This window comes from Euwallacea similis, chromosome 17 (assembly GCF_039881205.1).
Source record: "Euwallacea similis isolate ESF13 chromosome 17, ESF131.1, whole genome shotgun sequence".
In the NCBI taxonomy this organism is placed as follows: domain Eukaryota; kingdom Metazoa; phylum Arthropoda; class Insecta; order Coleoptera; family Curculionidae; genus Euwallacea; species Euwallacea similis.
In genome coordinates, this window is record NC_089625.1 from 1,620,373 (window position 1) to 1,640,745 (window position 20,373).

General features: G+C 36.3%; 1 protein-coding gene across 2 annotated transcripts in view; it reads left to right on the plus strand.

Moving 5' to 3' along the window:
• LOC136414245 (protein cab-1) overlaps positions 1-20,373 on the plus strand; it is a 57,887-nt gene that overhangs the window by 10,515 nt on the left and 26,999 nt on the right. For both annotated transcript variants that reach the window (XM_066398147.1, XM_066398148.1), the window contains exons 2-3: positions 16,333-16,537; positions 19,971-20,160. In XM_066398147.1, the coding sequence (XP_066254244.1) occupies positions 16,333-16,537; positions 19,971-20,160 (395 nt within the window). The remainder of the gene's footprint in view (positions 1-16,332; positions 16,538-19,970; positions 20,161-20,373) is intronic.

A 20,373-nucleotide genomic window follows, 5' to 3' on the forward strand; every position in this document is an offset into this window, starting at 1 on the left:
CACGCGAGGGTGTAAAAAAAATTACTTACATGTGGGTTAACTCATTGTTTTCTTAAGTTCAATTAAATTCTTTATACGCACACGTGCGATAAAATGCTTTTGCGCCCGCATGTCAATGTCAGTATAACAAAAATGTTTGACATTGACACATGTCAGTTTGATTTGCCTTGGCAAAGTTTTCCATTCGGCTCGAAAAAGTATGCGGGAAAGCCACTTTACTTCACGCTCGTAGGAAATACGTGGATATATACAGTAGTGAAAAAAATGTAGAGCAACTTTTGAAAAATTAATATAATTAGAGTTGTAATAGTTATAAATATGTATTTAGGTATAGGTTCAATATGAAGCCAGTGTATGTCCAAATATTTCTACAAAAAAAAATCTTTATTTTTATTTTTTTGTGGAATTTTATATTAACAATAGTATTTTTTGGTGGAAAAAAGTAGAGCAACTTATAGCAAATATTTGCCTTAAAATTTATTTCATGGTGGTATATCGTTGGTCAAAATGCTTCGAGGCAAACATTTATCAGTGGAAATAAAAGAACGTGTTGTTAATTTGTATAAAAGTGGCCAAAAGCAAGCAAATATTGCAAAAACATTTAATTTGAACAAATCCATTGTTTGTCGAATTATCCGACAATATCGAGTGTCCGGGAATATTGATGTAAAAAAGAAGTGTGGCAGACCCAGAAAAACCAATCGTTATCAAGATAAACAACTTTTAAAAATTGCGAAGAATGAACCATTTCTAGGATCGAACAAAATTAAGGGCCGTATTTCTGATGAGCTCGGTGTTGAAGTAACATCTAGAACAGTAAGAAACAGGTTACTCGAAGGTAATTTATTTGGAAGAAGACCAGCCAAAAAAACACTTTTATCCAAAAGAAATAAACGTGCCCGACTTAATTTTGCGCAACAACATTGTCATTGGACAGAACAGGACTGGAAAAAGTAATCTGGAGTGACGAATCAAAGTTTTGCTTATTTAATAGTGATGGTATCACCTACGTGAGGCGTCCTAAAAATGAAAGACTCAATCCAAAAGACTCAATCCAAAATACACCTATCCCACAATGAAGCACGGAGGTGGGTCGGTAATAGTATGGGGTTGTTTTTCCGGCTATGGCGTTGGCCCCCTTTATAAAATAGATGGTCATATGAATAGATTTGAATATAAGGAAATCTTAGAGAATCAAATGGTGCCATATGCGGACGATGTTATGCCCTTAAGACACATTTTCCAACAGGATAACGATCCAAAACACACGTCCAAATATGTGAAAGAATGGTTCAGGAGGAAGGAATACGCCTTTTGGAATGGCCTTCGCAATCCCCCGATCTAAATCCTATTGAGAACCTCTGGAAAATCTTAGATCGGAAAATTAGAGATAGGACCTGTAGGAATCAAGACGAACTGTTCACTGCTTTAAAAGACGCATGGACAAGCATGGATCCAGTCATCCTGACCAAATTAGTAAAGTCTATGGCAAAAAGATGCGATGCTGTAATTAAAAATAATGGATATTTTCTAAAATATTAACATTTTTTAATGTAAATTGTTGTTTTGATCAATTTTAAGGCAAATATTTGCTATAAGTTGATAAGTTGCTCTACTTTTTTCCTCCAAAAAATACTATTGTTAATATAAAATTCCACAAAAAAATAAAAATAAAGATTTTTTTTGTAGAAGTATTTGGACATACACTGGCTTCATATTGAACCTATACCTAAATATTTATAACTGTTACAACTCTAATTATATTAATTTTTCAAAAGTTGCTCTACATTTTTCCACTACTGTATATCTCATTGAATTTTCTCAAGAATGACGTCCCACACTTTCTTTCTGAAAGCAACGCTACAAACCTTTGTCTGAAGAGGCCACATGATATGAGTCCAATCTCATTGGCAAAATCCTAATTCGGCGAAAGAAACCTTTTTACGTTTTTCCCTACTTTAAATTCGCAACAAATCCCACTTCAGCTAATGCATTTCGAAACCATTTCGGTTAACAAAGATCAAATACCACGCCAGCCATTGCAATTCCATGCACCAAACAGTATAATATGCTCGATAAGCTGGCATTTCCTGAATTTAAATCGAAATGAGAATTTACGTCCATTGGAGTTCCAAATCCCTCATTTATCATTGCCCCAGCTACATTATCAGATTGTAAAAATACGTAGAATGCCACAATAAAAACATATCGATCTAATACTTTAATTTGTACTAATTAATATAACTCTCTTCAATATTGTTACACTAAAATCATATACAATAGATATTTCTTTGACAAGGCGGAAAAGTAGCAAATTACTACCTCCGCGATGTGCATAGCCGAGTTGAAGACGAAGGTATGTGAAGTACGCTAAGGCGGCAAATTTGCGTTTTAACCGAATAATACACAATTTGTTCTGCGAATGGTGGATTAAAATCCATTTTCGGTCGAGTGATGGTTCCTGAGAGACAAGAACCAGGGGTACTGAAGGAAATGCACAACAGAATAAGTGGAGGTGACTTTGGAGTGAATAAAGCTTTGGTCAATATTAAAAAGTGATTCCGTCGAGTGAAGGGACGAAGTCTATTATGCAAGAAAGTGATCTCGAATAATACCAAATGGTCAAATGGTACAGTTCCCACTGGACAGACCAATAGTTGATGTCGCCGGTCGCTTCCATCAACTGAGGCAGTCATCAAATAATTGGTGGCTATGAACTATTTTACCACATGGTCTGGAGTTTACACCCTGCCGAATCTACAGGTGACCCCTGGACAGCAGTACCGGTGAAGGAATTCTTGTGCCAGCTACCTCTCGGGCCGTCCACCTTCAACTTTCGCCAGAAGCATGGATCGGTCGTTGACTTGCTCGTCCTGAAATTTCTATGCGGTCCAACCATTGTTTAATACTGCAAAAGTTTTCTTAACAGGAAAGGGGCGTTCACGGTGTTTAAAATATCCGCTTACTGTAAGATTTTCGTCTCCAAATTATAATCTTTAGGGATCCCTGGAGCCCCAGTGGGCTTGGTCAACTGCCACTTTAGTACGAATTATAGTATCGGATCAATATCGTTTTGCAGTGGCATTCTAGCTATTATTATAATCTGATAATATAGCTAAGACAAAGATAAATGGGGCGTTTAGAATTCCAGTGGACGTAAATTCGCATTTCGATTTAAGTTCAGGGAAAAACAGCTTATCTAGCATATTATACTGTTTCGTGCATAGAATTTCCTTTTTTCATTCTTTCTTAACCGTAATGGTTACGAAACACATTAGCTGAAATGGGTTTTGCTGCGAATTCAAAGTGGGGAGGAACATATAGGGGTTTCTTTTCGCCGAATTAGAATAATTAATCAATGAAATTGAACCCATATTATGTACCCTCTTCGGAGAAGTGTTTGCGTTGTTGCTTTTGGAAGCCATCAACAGCCTCCTGTGCATACAGCGTGCTCCAAATTGGCGATGCATGTATTGGAACCTTAGAAAACACGAGAGATATACAGAGCCGATTAATGTGGCAATATTTTAAATAATTTTGTAGGAAATTCACATTCAGTTTAAAAAATTCTTTAGCTTTTGCGACGCTGATTGCAGTCCATTGTGTATTGATAAGAAAACGGCGACACTTGTCTCGAGGGCTTTTAAGTTTCTGCTGATCTAAAATAAAAATGGAAAACATATTAACACGGAAAATGCGTGTTGAGCCCATAGAAATGAAAGTTTTGCAGTCACACTACTGGAGCTACGAGTGATATGTGTAGGTTTTTCTTCGTTGTCTAAGGGTTTATGATTTGGAAAGCTTCGGTAATGGTGTGTTAGGGATAGTTAGAGGCCTTTCAATGATAGCCGCGTTAACTTAACGATACGAATATATTATTAGGTGTACAACTTTGCTTCCGCCGTTTTTGAATAGATGTATGTAGCGGTAAGTAATGATCGAAATAAATAACCCCATGTGGGCATGCAGGAGCCTTGGGCACCTGTTAACATAACCTCATAAAAATATTAGTCTATTTGTGTCTTCATCATAAAGTTATTCGCAATTGAAAATGTCAGTGTACGAGCCAAATTCTCGTCATTTGCGGGAGGTTTTACTTTTCTGCTTCAATATGAAGAAATCTGCTGCTGAGGCTCATCGAATGCTCTCAGATACTTATGGGGAAGCCACTATTAGTGAAAGGACATGTCGTGAGTGGTTTCAGCGCTTCAAGAACGGTGATTTTCACGTCGAAGACCAACATAGCGGTGAAAGAAAGAAGGTTTTCCAAGATGCGAACTTGGAAGCATTACTTGACGAAGACTCGTGTCAAAGTCAACAAGAATTGGCACAATCATTGGGAGTGACTCAACAAACAATCTCAAAACGCCTCAAAGACATGGGAATGATTCAGAAGCAAGGATATTGGGTGCCGTACGAGTTGAAACCAAGAGATATTGACAGGCGTCTGTTCGCTTGTGAACAGTTGCTTGCAAGGCAAAGACGGAAGGGATTTCTGCATCGTATTGTGACTGGGGACGAGAAATAGGTTCATTACGATAATCCCAAACGCAAAAAGACTTGGGGATATCCCGGCCATGCTTCCACGTCGACGGCCAAACCGTCTATTCATGGTTCCAAAATCATGCTCTGTATTTGGTGGGATCAACTCGGCGTAATATATTATGAGCTGTTACAACCAACTGAAACAATCACAGGTGCTCTTTATCGAACCCAATTAATGCGTTTGAGCCGAGCATTGAAAAAGAAACGGCTGCAATACAACGAGAGACATGATAAAGTGATTTTGCAGCACGATAATGCTCGACCCCATGTTGCGCAAGTGGTCAAGAAATACTTGGAAACATTGAAATGGGAAGTCCTACCCCACCCGCCATATTCTCCTGACCTAGCTCCTTCTGATTATCACTTGTTTCGATCCATGGCACATGGGCTAGCTGACCAACACTTCCGGTCTTATGAAGAAGTAAGAAATTGGATAGAATCGTGGATCGCTTCAAAAGATGTCCAATTTTTTCAACACGGGATTCGTATGCTGCCCGAAAGATGGGAGAAAGTAGTGGCCAGCGATGGACAATACTTTGGATCCTAAAGGTATAATTAGTTTTTTACAATAAAATCGCGAAATTCGGAAAAAAAACGGCGGAAGCAAAGTTGTACACCTAATATATAAAACTTAGCGCAAGCTTAAAAAGCGTGGGTGCGGCTCCTGGAGTCTTCAATCCACGAGGAAGCCAAGAAAAAGAAAGCGATCCGCGTTCTCTCTAGCCTTAAGTATTAACATCCATGGTCGTAAACCATGGGCGTACCATGTCTAGGCAATACTTAAAGGCATCGGGACAGTGCTTCGCATGGAGCCGTTGCGTCCACATCTGGCACCCAGCCCTCGGCGAAGACTTCGCCAAAGGGAACTAGCATTGCACTTTCCATGCCAACAGAGACAGGGTACCGGGTAACGCCAACCATGGGCGTACCTTAAGGGTAAATCGCCCTCCTGCCCCATTCCTTAATCCTAACTTACAGAATAATATTTACAAGCTATGTATAACTAAGCGGTCTGACAAGCGAATCCCACATATACAGGGTGATTCATAACTTATCTATAAAATTTTAGGGATAGGTTTGTCATGAAAAACTAAGTAGATATTACAAGAAAAATTTTTGGAAAAAATTGTTAAAGTTTAACCATTGTATATCTGGACGACTGTAATGTTCCCGTTTTTCTGCAGAATCCCTTTTAGGTTCATCAACCTTACGTATAATTTACAGTTGGGTCTCCCACGTGTCAATGGTTAGGAGCTGAAGATATGGGTGATCCGACTTAAGGGTACTTTTGTTTCACCCGAAATAAAAGAAGCGAGCTTACATGTGTAAGCAATTTTGGCATCATAAATTGTTACCCTTAAGTTGGATCACCCATGTCTTCAGCTCCCAACCATTGACACGTAGGAGACCAACTGTAAATTATATGTAAGGTCGATGAACCTAAAAGGGATTCTGCAGAAAAACGTAAATATATGTGGACTGAGCAGGATCATCAGATGCTCTATACCACTGGTTCAGCACTTCATAAGATCCTACGATTAATCTACTTTACTTGAAAAGGGTGCTTGCCGTCTGCCATACAACGCAACTAACAAAAAGTACATAGTTTTTGAAAATCATCCGTATCTTCTTTTGCAGACCAAAAAGCAAAATTCGAAGAGATGAGTTTACCGTCTTGGTAAAACATGCTGAAATAAAGTTTTATCCAATATCACTCCATTGACTGTGTGCTTGATGAGCTTAAATAGGTTTTTAGGCACTTAACACCACTCGACTCGAAAGTTGCTCTTTGCTCGCTACGTCTCGACGTAAATTACTCGTTTTTCCTCACATTGTTTTTCACCACGTGTATTATGGTTCGGTTTCAAAAACAGACCGAAAGATCGTGTTTCGAGGGTGTTTACCGCGATTCGGGATTTATAAAGGGGCTCGCCAAACTGACCACGAACTGAATACTCACGTTCGGACCACCCCGAGTTTGAAGTTTCAGAGATAATGTGCGAAAAAAAACTAACATCCTTTCTGACTATAGCTAAGGTTTATTGGTATCGAGCAATAATACGCGTTGTAAAAAGCAATATTGTAAAAAACGAATAATTTACGTGAATGACGAGACAAAGCGAGCAAAGAGCAACTTTCGAGTCGAGTGATGCGAAGTACCTAAAAAGGAGTGTCGTTCAGGCAAACTCCCCTACTCGTTTCGCAGCATACAGCATAAACTATGCGACATTTCGTGGCAATAGAATTTTTCACTACCGCATTGTGAAGCAAAAAATGAGACTTACTCGGAATAGAGTCGTCAGTTTATTTTATTAAAATCGCTACACCGGGTGATTCACGAAGGTGGTTCACCCTTATAATTTTTTTTGTTTTTAAACTTAGAAAGTTGAAATTTGGAGGGAAGCTAGATGAGAATAGAGCCGATTGATTGACATAAATGACGTTTATCTAGCACTTCCGGTTTAACCGAAAATTACCTCAACTTTCAATATTTAAATGTAATGCCCTATAAATTTTTTTATTTTTTGGAATCTGTAGGTCATTTCTAATCTAAAAATATGTCATTTAAAAAAAATTGTTTTAATGGTTTTTTCATGTCGATCTACGCACATACGATCTACACCACATATGAGGTATACGTATTAGGCACAATTTTAGGTCAGAATTTTGGGGAAAAATACTAATTTGTCATTTTATTGAGTACTTTTTTTTATAAGCAATTTAAATAATTAATTTTTAATTAATGGGAAAAACTGTTTTTCGATATTTAAATTGCTTATAAAAAAAGTATTCAATCAATGACAAATTAGTATTTTTCCTCATAATTTTAACCTAAAATTGTGCCTAATACGTATACCTCAGTGGCGTAGCTCGACATCAAAAAACCATAAAAAAATATATATTTTTTAAATGACATATTTTTATACTAAAAATGACGTCTAGATTCCAAAAAGAAAAAAATTATAGACCATTACATTTAAAAATTGAAAGTTAATGTCATTTCCGGTTAAACCGGAAGTGCTAGATAAACGTCATATATGTCAATCAATCGGCTCTATTTTCATCTAGCTTCCCTCCAAATTTCAACTTTCAAGTTTAAAACAAGTTCAAGTTCAAGTTTAAAACAAAAAAGTTATAAGGGCGAGCCACCTTCCTGAATCACTCGGTATAGTGCGACAAATAAAAAGTGTGAACTTTATGAAAGTATCCTGTAACTTCATACTGAAAAATAAGTTTTAACACTCATATCATAAATAAGTATTTTTCCTTGCTTTCTGTGGCTGTCTAACGTAATTGTTTTCTTAATTGTGCAACTCCTCAGTGTCAAGTGCAACAACTTGTTTCGCCCAAGTCTTATATTCCGCACAATTATGTTAAGAGTTTCCTTTCACTTAGTGAACAGGAAAATGTAAAACTGCGTTTAAAACAAAAAAGCCATTCCTTTTTTACGTCGACAAGTTATAAATTGAAGCAAATAAAGTTTCAATTTGCTTTAAAAAATATATATATATATATATGTATATGCATTTTCCGCTTTTCATGCTTAATAAAAGTTGAGTTCTCTATTCTAAAGTTGTTGATGGTTGCACGATTATTCGAATATGTCCTTTGTCATCTCTGGTTGAAATGAGCTGACGTACTTTTCGGAGGGTAAATAAAGTAATGAGAGGCGGGCGCCTTATCAGAATTCTGCGAAGAGATCGAGAAAAAAAAATTCATAGGTTCATACATTTTAATAATTCCACGCGAAGTGAAAATGAAGCAAAGTTATTACCTGCGCGCTGAAATTGAATGGAACGAACTGAAGCAGAAAATGAAAATTTGTGCATTTGCCATCAGGAATCATCTATATTTCAAAGCAATATTAGTTTTTTCTCTTAAGACCGCCACTGTCGAGCGACTCATGATTATATTTTGCATAATGACCCATGACAGGGCCGTTACATGATAGTGTTTGGTTCTTTTCTATTACTTGTATGCTGAGCAAGACATCGCCGAGGCACGTTGGACATTAGTTCGTGAAGTCAACTGTTTTACTGGTGTAAAACAACTTGAACAACCTTTTTTAAGAAGATTAGAGAATCTGCCTTACAGACACATGAGCTTGACCCACAGGCGATCTCGGTTGCAGTCATACCGTAGTGTCAGGTTCACTTCAATCCAGGTCCACCAACTGACCAAACTCCTTCCCTCTTCCTCGATACCGCCGTGAGGCATTTCTTCAGGGACTCCGTTTCGGCCTTAATTGCGATTTCATTGGGTTTCGACTTTTGTCTTCACGATATCTTTATTTCTCAGTTTTTCTTATTGCTTATTATCAAGGTTCCGATATGTTCTTTTATGATATTTTGTCCACATTTGGAATTTGCCTCTTGTCTTTCGTTCAGGAATCGATCGCATTCGGGTATGCAACGTTCCGCAATGTCGATTTCTCACAGTCACCCTCGGTCTGTTTGCCGATCCGTTTCGGATACGTGCTGAACACGCCGTGTCCGGTCATCTCTTGATTGAGATAGTGGTCTATTTTACCATGTTTTGCTTGCACCCATCGCTTAACATGTGGGATAAACCACTTCGCCCACCCTGTATACTCTCGAGGCGAAGCCCTAAATCCCAAAAATTTATTTATTAAAAGACTAAAGGAAAATATCTCGACACGGCATTTGAAAATATTTTTTAATCAAAAGGAACATTAGTTCTTATTGTCTTCGTTTTGCCATGATTACTGCTAAAGAATGTTGGTTTTAGTGTGAAACAATGAGAAGTTATATCGGCTCTGAGAGAGTCAATTACAAAATCGAGAAAAACAGTAAATTTGTGTAGGATCGCGTCCCTTGTAGATAGGTGTTACTTTTAAGTTGGATACATGTTAGATAGTAGGAATTAACCTTAAGATTATCATACCCCTGGGGTACGATCCTGGTGGGCATTAGTTGGGACATGGGAACTTCCCATGCCATGCCTTGTCGGTGTTGGAAATCTCCGCAATAAACCGGGTCGGCATTGGAACTGCCTGTCATATACTTTGTCGGCATTTGAATTGCCCTTGATAGATTCCGTTGGCCCTATAGTGGCAGTTCCAATTCCCAGCTAAGACGTAATGGTTTGATGCGGCGGGTGGTGCAGATAGCACCCTAGCCAGGGTACGCCCATGGTTTATCACCATGGGTTTTAGTATTTAAGATTTTGCAGGGCATGTACAAGCTCTCTTTTCTTCTGGGTTCGGTTATCGTTGGTAACTCAGAAGTCGCGTCCGCGCTCGCTAAACTCCCAAGTTACTTTATATTCTCTTTTGTTCACTTTACATTAATAAACGTATACTTATAGTCCTTTCCTATCTGTGATTTCATTATAAGATATAAACATCATCCTATATCTACAGTAGTATCAAACCCGATACTACATTTGATATAGGTGATATAGTTATTAGAAAAAAACGCATATTATTTGGTCACTGATGATCTAATTTAAAGAATAGTAATTGAGAAATGTAATTAAAAAGATACTTTTTCAAATGCTATATCAAAATACTTTACTTTCCATGTAACGTTTCTATAAATATCTCTCTATGCTCTGACTTTATCTCCATATCCCCAAACCCTACCCAAGTTTTCAAATGGACACCCTCTAAAAATAATTTCAAATATCCGAGAGTTTAGCTCTAAATTTTATAAAAGGCTTCTCCTATAAGCCATATTTTACCATAGTTTTAAAATGTGGGCACTACTTCTTTTTATAACTATCATATTTAACATTGTGCTCTGATTCTAAAGCTGAAAGTGGGACGTTACTGGATTATTCAAACATTCTGTCTAGCTAATATGGCCCATTGTGGATCCAGATGATTTTTTAGCTGCTATTAGTGCCTTTGTTAAAATGTACATATTTATTAAACATGAAGAAAAAAAATTAAAAATGATTTTAAAGACACTTTTTAAAATACTTTAAAGCCATCTAACACGAAAACGAAGCAATTGCATATATACATACAGTGTAACCTACTTAAGAGTGAAACACCCATACAAAATTTTTATTTGTGATCCAATTTTGATAATTTTTTTACGTGTTGTAGGGCATCAAAAACTTTAGTTTGTAACAAGTTCTTGTTATGCTCGCTTAAAATCCAAGACCTACTTTGCCCCCTTCTCATGGCGAAAATTCAAGAAAAGACATTAGGGAATTTTTTATTTTAAATTTAACTTTAGTGATAGCTTTAAAATCATTCAAAATGGTTGTATCTTAAATTTCGTTAAAAAATGTTTATTCATAAAACAGTTATAGAACAATCAAATTTAACTCACTTAAGAGTAGGACACCCCTGTAAAGTCTTTAATGAATCATTCAATGTGAAAAAAAATATAACGAAAAGAAGTTTACTTCATTTTAAAAAGCACTTGCTTCGATTAAGCCACCGTTCAACTGGATACATTTCTCGTATCTTCTAGTATTGCGCATCACTTTTCTGAGAGATAAGGGAGTAATCCCTTCACAGGCGCGTCTCAGCTTCTTGCATAGTTTTTCTATATTTCTGGGGCGGTTTTTATACACTTTTTGCCCAAGAGTATCCACAAAAAGAAATCTAATAGGGTCAGATCAAATAACGCGAGAATTGTTGCGGAGTGGTTAAATACAAACTTTTTCAATCAATGGATCGGACGGAATAGTCCATTAACACAATAGCCGCCCAGATCGCCGGATCTGACCTTATTAGATTTCTTTTTGTGAGGTACTCTTGGGCAAAAAGTGTATAAAAACCGTCTCAGAAATAGAGAAAAACTATGCAAAAAGCTGAGACGCGCCTGTTTTTGTTGATCTACAACATATAAAGAAAATGATCAAAATCGGATCACAAATAAAAATTTTACACGGGTGTCCCTCTCTTAGGTGGGTCACGCTGTAGGTAAATTAGCTAAATCGTCCTACTTTTACCTCAGAAATTAGCAGTGTGTTTTAACCCACGTTTTTCCCGGACACCCTATACATATTTACCCAGACCTAGGCGCTCCGTTCATTGAGAATGTGAGGGGAATTAATATTTCAAAGGCAGCCGCTGCAACGCAAATGAAGACTGGCAGCACGTGTAACACGTTAAGATAATTAATCGCAAATATCGCTAGCGTAAAGTTTGCTAGCAGATACCTCCCTTTTACTCCTTCTTTCCTTAATCCCACAACTGATCTATTATAGTGAAAATACCTGATCTTTTAAAATTGCTCTCAAAGTATCAAATCCTCCATCCTCCTACACCTGGCTAGACAGCCTCGTTAGCAACAATCTGAAAAACATTATTAAGCATTCAAATTTAATTTTGCTCCTTCGGATCTTCTCACTGACGGACTTAAACAGCTTTTAATTTCTGAAACATTTAAACACTGTTAGCATCAGGGATTTCACTTCTGGCTATCTAAAATAGGAATAATGGCCAGCATTTATTCCCTTTAAAGTTTGGAAAACTTTCCGGATTTTAGATTCGTGAGTTGTAGTCATAATTTTTGACTTCAATATAATTCATTTTTAACATCGGCTTCAGTGGTTTTTAACAAAAGATTAATGGACCATTTTCTCTGATTTGTGTAGTCATTTTGCTTTAAACGAGCTGGTATTGCAGCCAGAGGATTGGACAAGTTGACTCAAAGCTAGTTTCTGTTCTTATTTCTTTTGGAGTAATCATCTCGACACGTCGGAAAGGTCAAAGTGAAATTATGTTAGTCAGTTATCGTCGTTTTCATGTGTTTTCTCTCTTCTCTTTATTACAGCTAAATGTCAGATGCCGAGATGAAACTAAATTCACTTGAGTGAGGAAATAAAGCGGAAAAGCTATTTTAGTTTTCCAAAACAGTTACCTAACGGTACAAGAAGCGTTTAGTGTTCTGAGTGTTTACTACACTCTGACTGACGCCCTAAAAGAAGTAAATGCTTCAGTGCTCAAACGTGGGGTTCTTCATGATTCAAAATTACCTTTAAGGGAGATGATATGCGGTGGAACGTTCCAGAGGCTCATGTGGCCCTGACATGGTCATCTAGCGACATTCCAGCTGTATGCGAAAAGAGATGGTTTCGGGACCGTTATACACCACACCCACAGGGTGCTAGATGATGAGGAGTGGTGAGCGAGCCCGTTAGAATATGATTATGTTATGTATGTATGTTATTATATATTATATGTTATGTTATGTATGGAGAATATGAATATGATTATGCTTTATATGAATAAACGAAGTTATAACATATAATTCTATTAAACGGTTAACCTAAAGTGAAATGCATGATATTTGCAAAAACACACACATCCCACGTTGAAGGAATATTATGTTACCGTAAAATGAACTAGTACAAAAATGGCATTATGTACATAGCTTCATGGGCTTAATCACAACATTAATGATAAGCATATTGCCCCAGGAGATTTGCATACTGTCCATAAAATTTAATGGTGCAAAAGATGCAGCAAAAGGGATCCCAAGAGTTAAAACGTATTTTCAGGAAAGAGAATTGCTTCTGGTGTTTGCTGTTAAAAGGATTAGGATTTAGTTTAATTTAAAAAAAGCACGAAATTGAACAATACTAATTTGCCTGATGGTGTTTACAGGACAAACGCATTCATCCATGAAAACGTTAGATTTTGAGCCCATCGTAACAATTTACTACCAAATAAAGTGACTTGAGATCGATGAAAACATGTTTTTTATCGTAATAAAAACCTGACTTTTATCAGTGACGACGGGGTAATGTGATCAGTTTGATTATTTTCCAACATCAATTTTAACCTGACAATAGCTCATTTACTGTGAAATATTACGTCTTGCCGTCAAAGTATCATTCGAAGGCTTGCAAGTAATATGTGATGCTACAAGGACCAGATTCTATAGGAACATGTGCACATGAGCACAAGAACTTCTACAGGAACATGAGCACATGAGCACAGGAACTTCTACAAGAACATGAGCGATAATGAACTTGGTTGTCCAATGAAATTAGCCAATTCAATTGTTTGACCAATCAACATGGCCAAAAATCTAATTGTCACTGTCACTTGGTCTTACAGAAGAGGGCGCCTGGAGAGTCACAAAAAATATATCACTAGGACGTTAGGTTTTTAGATGCAAAATTAACGTTCCGTTTGATGTTAAAAATAACTTTTTAATGGCAGGCAGTTAACAAGTACCATAATTATTACTGCATTGTTCACATTACTACGTGGCACAGTTGAGGAACAAGGAGTAAGTAAGAAAACATTTCTGCAGAATCTGCATACCGGGTGTCCCCAAAAAGGAGCAATCCACAATCACACATTCCTTGAATATGATCAAATTCTAAGAGCAGCAAATTGAATTCTTACTTCCTGCAACTTTAGGATATGCAGGGTGTTAAAGTTTAATTTCAATTCTTTTTTCTCAATCGTTATAAGTTCTAGAGTTTGGAAGGTACTGAATTGAAAATTTGAGTTTTCTAAATCTACAGGGTGATATTTTTTAAGATAGGAATGCAATTTGCTACCTTCAGAGTTGTTTGCTCTCAATTAATCTGTGTTCGTTAAAAATAAGTGGAAAAATTGGAAGGAAATCGGAATGAAAACTTAATTTTTTTTAGGAGTCTTAATCGTGCGGATTTTAAAGATTATTGAAAGTATGAAGATTCAATTTAATTACTAAAAAAGAGCTACGAAATAAATCTATGAAGTATCTGAAACTTTAACACTCAGTATTTCGATAACGAGTCGTGTTTAGAAACTGGCTTGTACAGCAAACTATAATATTTAGTAACATTTTTATTCAATATTTAGCTCTTTAATTTTGCCCACCCAATTTCAAGACACCCCGTATACCGCACTACTCAATTTTCAGAATAAACTGGGGGAAATTCGCTGCACGGGCAAAAAGCTTTGAACTTAAGATCGGTGGTCATCCCACCATCAATCATACCTAATAGAAACTCATCAATCGCTGTTAATCAAATATGTCCCATATAGTGCTATTTAGTTATATTCGCATTAATTCAGGTCGAAAACCATGGATGGCACCCATAATAATTGCATTGACAAAGCAACGGAAGCCTGACGCTAATTATTTGCAGGCTGGTAATTATTGATCCAGGAAACTGCTAATTACGGGATAATATTATATTTCATCGGAAACTTTAAGAGGATTTGCTTTAAAGGGCAAAATCAATGACTACCACACCCACATCCATTTTCAGGTTGTATAGGGCTTATATTAAATAATATATTATCGTCAGCTCGCATGATTTTCTATTACCAGCATTTGCTAAAAGGCTGTCGAGGGTTAATACAATTAATTAGTGAATGCGTGTAATTTTTAAGTTATGTGCATTTTTTGCTCGTTTTGAATGGCACCTACGGTTATATTGAAATAAATTGCTCGTCATTCCAAACAAGGTCAAAATATTTTTTGATTTTTAAAAAATTTTTGGGTCATTTTTAAAATTTCGTAATTTTAAAACGGATCAACGAACCTCACTACGTCTTACCGAACTCTAAAATCTAATTAATGAATGCTTTAATTTTTTTTATTCAGCATCACGTGTTCGTAGTTTTTTACGTGCCCCTAATTTTTTTTCCACGCGCCATAGTTTATAATTTACGCGCTCCCAGTTTACTTTTCACATACCCGTAATTGATAATTTACGTGCCGGTAGTATGTCATTTACGTGTTATACAGAGCCGGAAAGGTAAAGACGTTTAAAAAATCGTTATATGTTTCACGAGGCAAAAAATAGCAAATTTTACTGCCGCAACGATATTCATAGTCCAGCGGATCATTTGTTCTCCAATTCGTATCGATTTAAATCCTTTTTATGTGTATACAATATTTTTTTATTGCCTTGGAGTAAAAAACTGTCGCTGCCGCTTATTTAAAAATTTGCAGTAATTGAAAACTTTTTAATGTTAGACATGAAAACGTGAAAAATACATCGGCTTGGGTCAATAATCAAGGATTTAAAAAAATCATGCATATTTTCTCAAAAAGCACGAAAGCGGTTACGTTTACGAGACAAATTCGAGAGCCAAACAAGTTTTTAAATTAAGTAATGATATCACATTTTAGAATGTAATCAGCCAGTGTCGTATCACAAAAACTATTGGGATAGTAAAGGAGGATTTAATCACAGAAAAATAGTCACCCTGCGAATTTTCGCTGTGATTTGGAAAACCGAATTATTATAGACGCCCTAAAATTATAATATATATGTGCTCAAAATGTGACTTAAATATCTCAAAATCTGTGGGAGCTGTAATTTGAATCTTTAACATCCTGGATAAGCGTAACGAAGTTTTAAATCACACATGTATGTAACTTGTATTTTTATATTTCTGACTTCTATGGCCACTTAAATTTTTCTAATTGAGATTTGACCCACTCTGTAGAACACTAGTTATTATTACTTTTAACGATTACCACAAAGATTCGCGTGGGAATAATCTTTTTTGAATTTTCTTCATGAACGAGACCATATTTTCCTTTGTCTAAGTTCCCTACAGAAACTTGTTACCAATCTCCTCCGCTTGAATAAATACTTTACGCCGTCGGTCGAGTTTCAAGGAAACTTAAATTAAATTGAATTTTTCATTAAAATACTGCGTACTACACAATCTTAGGTAACTCAGAGAAAACTTCTTAAAAAAACCACTAAACACGAAACCCCTCTTAGTAGGTATGTCCTTCAGAAAACTGAAAGTCGAGCCAATTAACTGGTTAACTTTATATTAATAGCTCCTCAGAAGGTATTACCAGTTGCACAATACAGTATTTTCTCTTTTCATTGCAGAACGTCAATATTTAGAATATCTGAACGATCTTGATAGGAGAAACGTAGAATTCGACGACATTCATGAACAATGGCCCTTTGGCAATCGAGCACCGTTGACACAGGCCAAAACCGGACTCGGCCTTGGAGTCGATCCCCTGGAGGAAGGTCCCCATCGTGATATGGAGGCGGGAGCAATTTTGTCCAGAAAATTGTCGAATTATAAGTAAGTGGTTTGCAATTATTTACCACACATTTAAATCATTCGGATTAATCTATTATAAAGGGTGTTGTTTAAATACGTAGTGTAACTTGAAAAGGTGCTTTTTTAAGTGATTCTAAGACGAAAAGTTAATATACACATACGTAGGTCCGGTTCAAAATACGGTGTGCTAAAGTTAAAAAAAAAAACTCCTAAATAACAAGAAAACACAAACTAATATGACGTTTAAACTTGATGACATTTTTTAATGTAGTACAAAGGAATCTTTTAAATTAGAAGTTGTTTGTCTCCTTTTGCTAATGACGTACACAAGCGTAACCCCGGAAATTTAAGAAAAATCAAACAAGAAAAACGCTTTATTAAAACGGCACTTAAACAAATGGTAAACAATTTTTTTAAGGAAAAAACATCTAACAATAAGTAACATGAAACTTATAATAGTTGCTGAAAATATCCTCCTTTAACTTCATTGCAAGCATTAGCTCGTCATAACATCAGTTACCCAACACGTTGAAATATTCCAGGCGTATATCTTTTCTGATTATATAATTTCGTATCCGTTAAATTAATTCTTCTTCAATGCTTACCGGAATTCTGTAAACGAAGGACTTTAAATACCTCAAAGGAAAAAATCTAATAGATTTAAATCTGGTGACTTGGCTGGCCATGACTATGCTTAATGCGAAAAAAATATAAAAGTTTTAAAAAAGTCAGTAGCCCATAAATAAAAATAATAACTATAAATAACAGCACCAAATGTCAATAAAATCGGCTAACAGATTATTAAAATTTTTACGAAAAAACGATTTAAAAAAAAGTTTGACACTCTATCTTAAAAATGAAGCATTACTGAACCTATGTTTATATAAATTTTTCGTATTAGAATAACTCAAAGAATCACCATTTTTGTGTGTGTGAAGTTTGGCCACATACTTAAATAATATTCTATATACAGGGTGTTTCTTAAATATTAGGCAAACCTTTAGGGGGCTATTTTCTAAGTAATTTTAAAAATTTTTTGTCCTTCGATGATTTTTAGAAAAATGCTTTGTTTCCTAGTTACAAGGTGATAAATGTTTTTCATGAAATTTATTAAAAGCTACAATAATTGTTCAAAATGAGAGCCACCAGCTTGGATGCATGCTTCTAATCTTCTCATTGACAGCCAAACTCTTTCAAAAATACCATGACTGTTTTTTATTGAACTGCACCCATCAATTATGCAATTTCTCAAACCTTCCATATTTCCCACTAGATTAATGTAAACTAATGATTTTAAATGACCTCATAGGGAATAGTCGAGAGGGTTTAAATCTGGGGATCTAGCTGGCTATAATGGCCAATCCAGCGATCTCCATATGTTTCCATTAAAAATTCGCGAGCAATCCTACTAAAATGCCCTGATAAAAAATTTAGTCAATAAACATTTATGGCCTTATATCTAGGAAACAAAGCATTTTTCATAAAATCGTCAAAGGACAAAAAATGCTTAAAATTACTCAGAAAATAGCCCCCTAAATTTTTGCCTAACACTTAGAAAATACCCTGTATATTGGGTAATTTTTACCAGAAAGTAAAGGTACACATTTTTTTTTGTATTTGGCGATTTGCCGAAATACCAACACCACTGGAAATAATGAATTTTACCCAGAAAGTCTCTGTTTCGCACCTAAAAAGTTATTTGTTATTAGCAGTATTTCCAGACAAAAGAAATAACCACTTTGAAAAATCACTCTTAGAAATATTTCCAATCCAATCTGACTGGAACTTCTCTTTAAAACGTCAATATTTTTGTTCACCCAAAACTGCACGTGATACCAAAAAATCTCAAAAAAGTGGACATAGACTTTTTTTGATTCCTTGGTTTCCACATAGCGAGTTTCCATCGACTGAATTAAATTAATCGAAAATAATGGCCACAAAATTCAATTTCACCAATTGCATTTAAGCTGGTACTTTCGAAGATTTTATTCGCTGAAATAAATTCACATTTCGAGCAGTTCAATTAAATTTTATGATTGAAGCCATTTGAAGTGGATTTTAATTAAAATAGAGTTTGCGATGTGTTTCTACCACGCTACTAGTGTTTCCATAATATCAGGTTGTTCGGAAAGTAATTTCGTTTTTTTATGTGAAAATGAATGACAGTTTTCGTATAATAAACAAATGCTTTATTAAATTATATATTGGCCGTTCTGGTCCAACACCTTTTGCCATCTTTCTGGTAGTAGCATAATTCCACGCTCATAAAATTTTTTGTCTTTGCTGGCAAAAAACTGATCGAGGTGGTTTTTGACCTCATCATTTGAGATGAAAGTTTTACCGTCTAAAAAATTTTGGAGTGACCGGAACAAATAATAATCCGATGGTGCCAGGTCTGGAGAATATGGTGGGTGTGGCATTGTGTCCCATTCAAGCTGTAAAAGCTTTTGGCGAGTGACCAAACTTGTGTGAGGTCTCGCGTTGTCTTGGTGAAACACTACACCTTTTCTGTTGATTAGTTCGGGTCTTTTCTGTTGAAGTGCATCCTTCAGTTTGTCCAGCTGCTGGCAGTAGACTTCCGAATTAATCGTTGTGTTATCCGGTAAAAGCTCAAAAAAAACGATTCCTTTAAAATCCCACCAAACAGACAGCATCACCTTTTTTTGGTGAATATCGGCTTTGGAAATGGTTTGAGTCGATTCATCTTTTTTGCTCCATGACCTCTTGCGTTTGACGTTGTTGTATACAACCCATTTTTCGTCCCCAGTAATGATGCGCTTCAAAAACGGATCATTTTTGTCACGTTTGAGAAGCGAATCGCAGACGTCAATGCGGCGACACAGATTTCTCTCTGTGAGAACATGGGGAACCCATATATCGAGCTTCGAGGATAATCCCAGGCCTTTCAAGTGGTCATAAACTGTTGAATTCGATAAATTTAACTTCAATCCGATCTCACGTGTTGTTATTCGACGGTTCGCATCAACTAATGCCTTTATGGCGTCTTTATCAGCTTCAACCGGCCTTCCCGAACGTGGTGCATCTTCGACATCAAAATTGCCAGATCGAAATTTAGAGAACCAGTTCTGACACTGGCGTACTGTCAACACACCTTCTCCATACACATCGGTCAATTTCTTTCTGGCTTGAACAGCATTTTTACCCTTTCTGTAGTAAAACAGTAGGATATGTCGAAAATGCTGCTTATCGCTCTCCATATTTAAAAGGGCACCAACCAAAAACTACTGCGTAGAATTAATTGAAATGTTTCACACACAAGCCTTGTTATATGAGCTCTCAAAGCATATAAAAATTATATGGCTTAAGTGTGAGGTTAAGTGCAAAAAAATACCATTAAATCCTCTGTCGGGAAAAAACGAAATTACTTTCCGAACAACCTAATATTTACGCGTTCGCTCAACTGCGATAAATTGTATTTCAATCTTATTTTCAGAAATAATAAAAACTTCCTGGACAGACTGTTACATTTAGGAGATGGTTTTCAGCATATGCGGGATACTGCAGATCGAGCCGACCAAATAGCACAATATAGGAGACAACCTCTAGATCCAGAATACCCGTCAGGACGCTTTTATCCTGAACCCGCTGAGGAGGAAGACGTAAAATATCAAGACGATGAGAAGGTAAGAGGTAACAAGGAATGAAGGAAATTCAAAGCATGCAAATTCCAGAAAATTTAGTTCAAATTTTCATTCGGTGGACAAATACGGTCCAGAAGTGGAAAAAACTTTATGGATGCATGCAATTTCAAGTATTGGAAGATGTCTGCTACGTGCCCGGGATTTGTATCCTGTTTTAACGAGAAATGTCACGGAAAACAGGCCAGTAGTGACGAA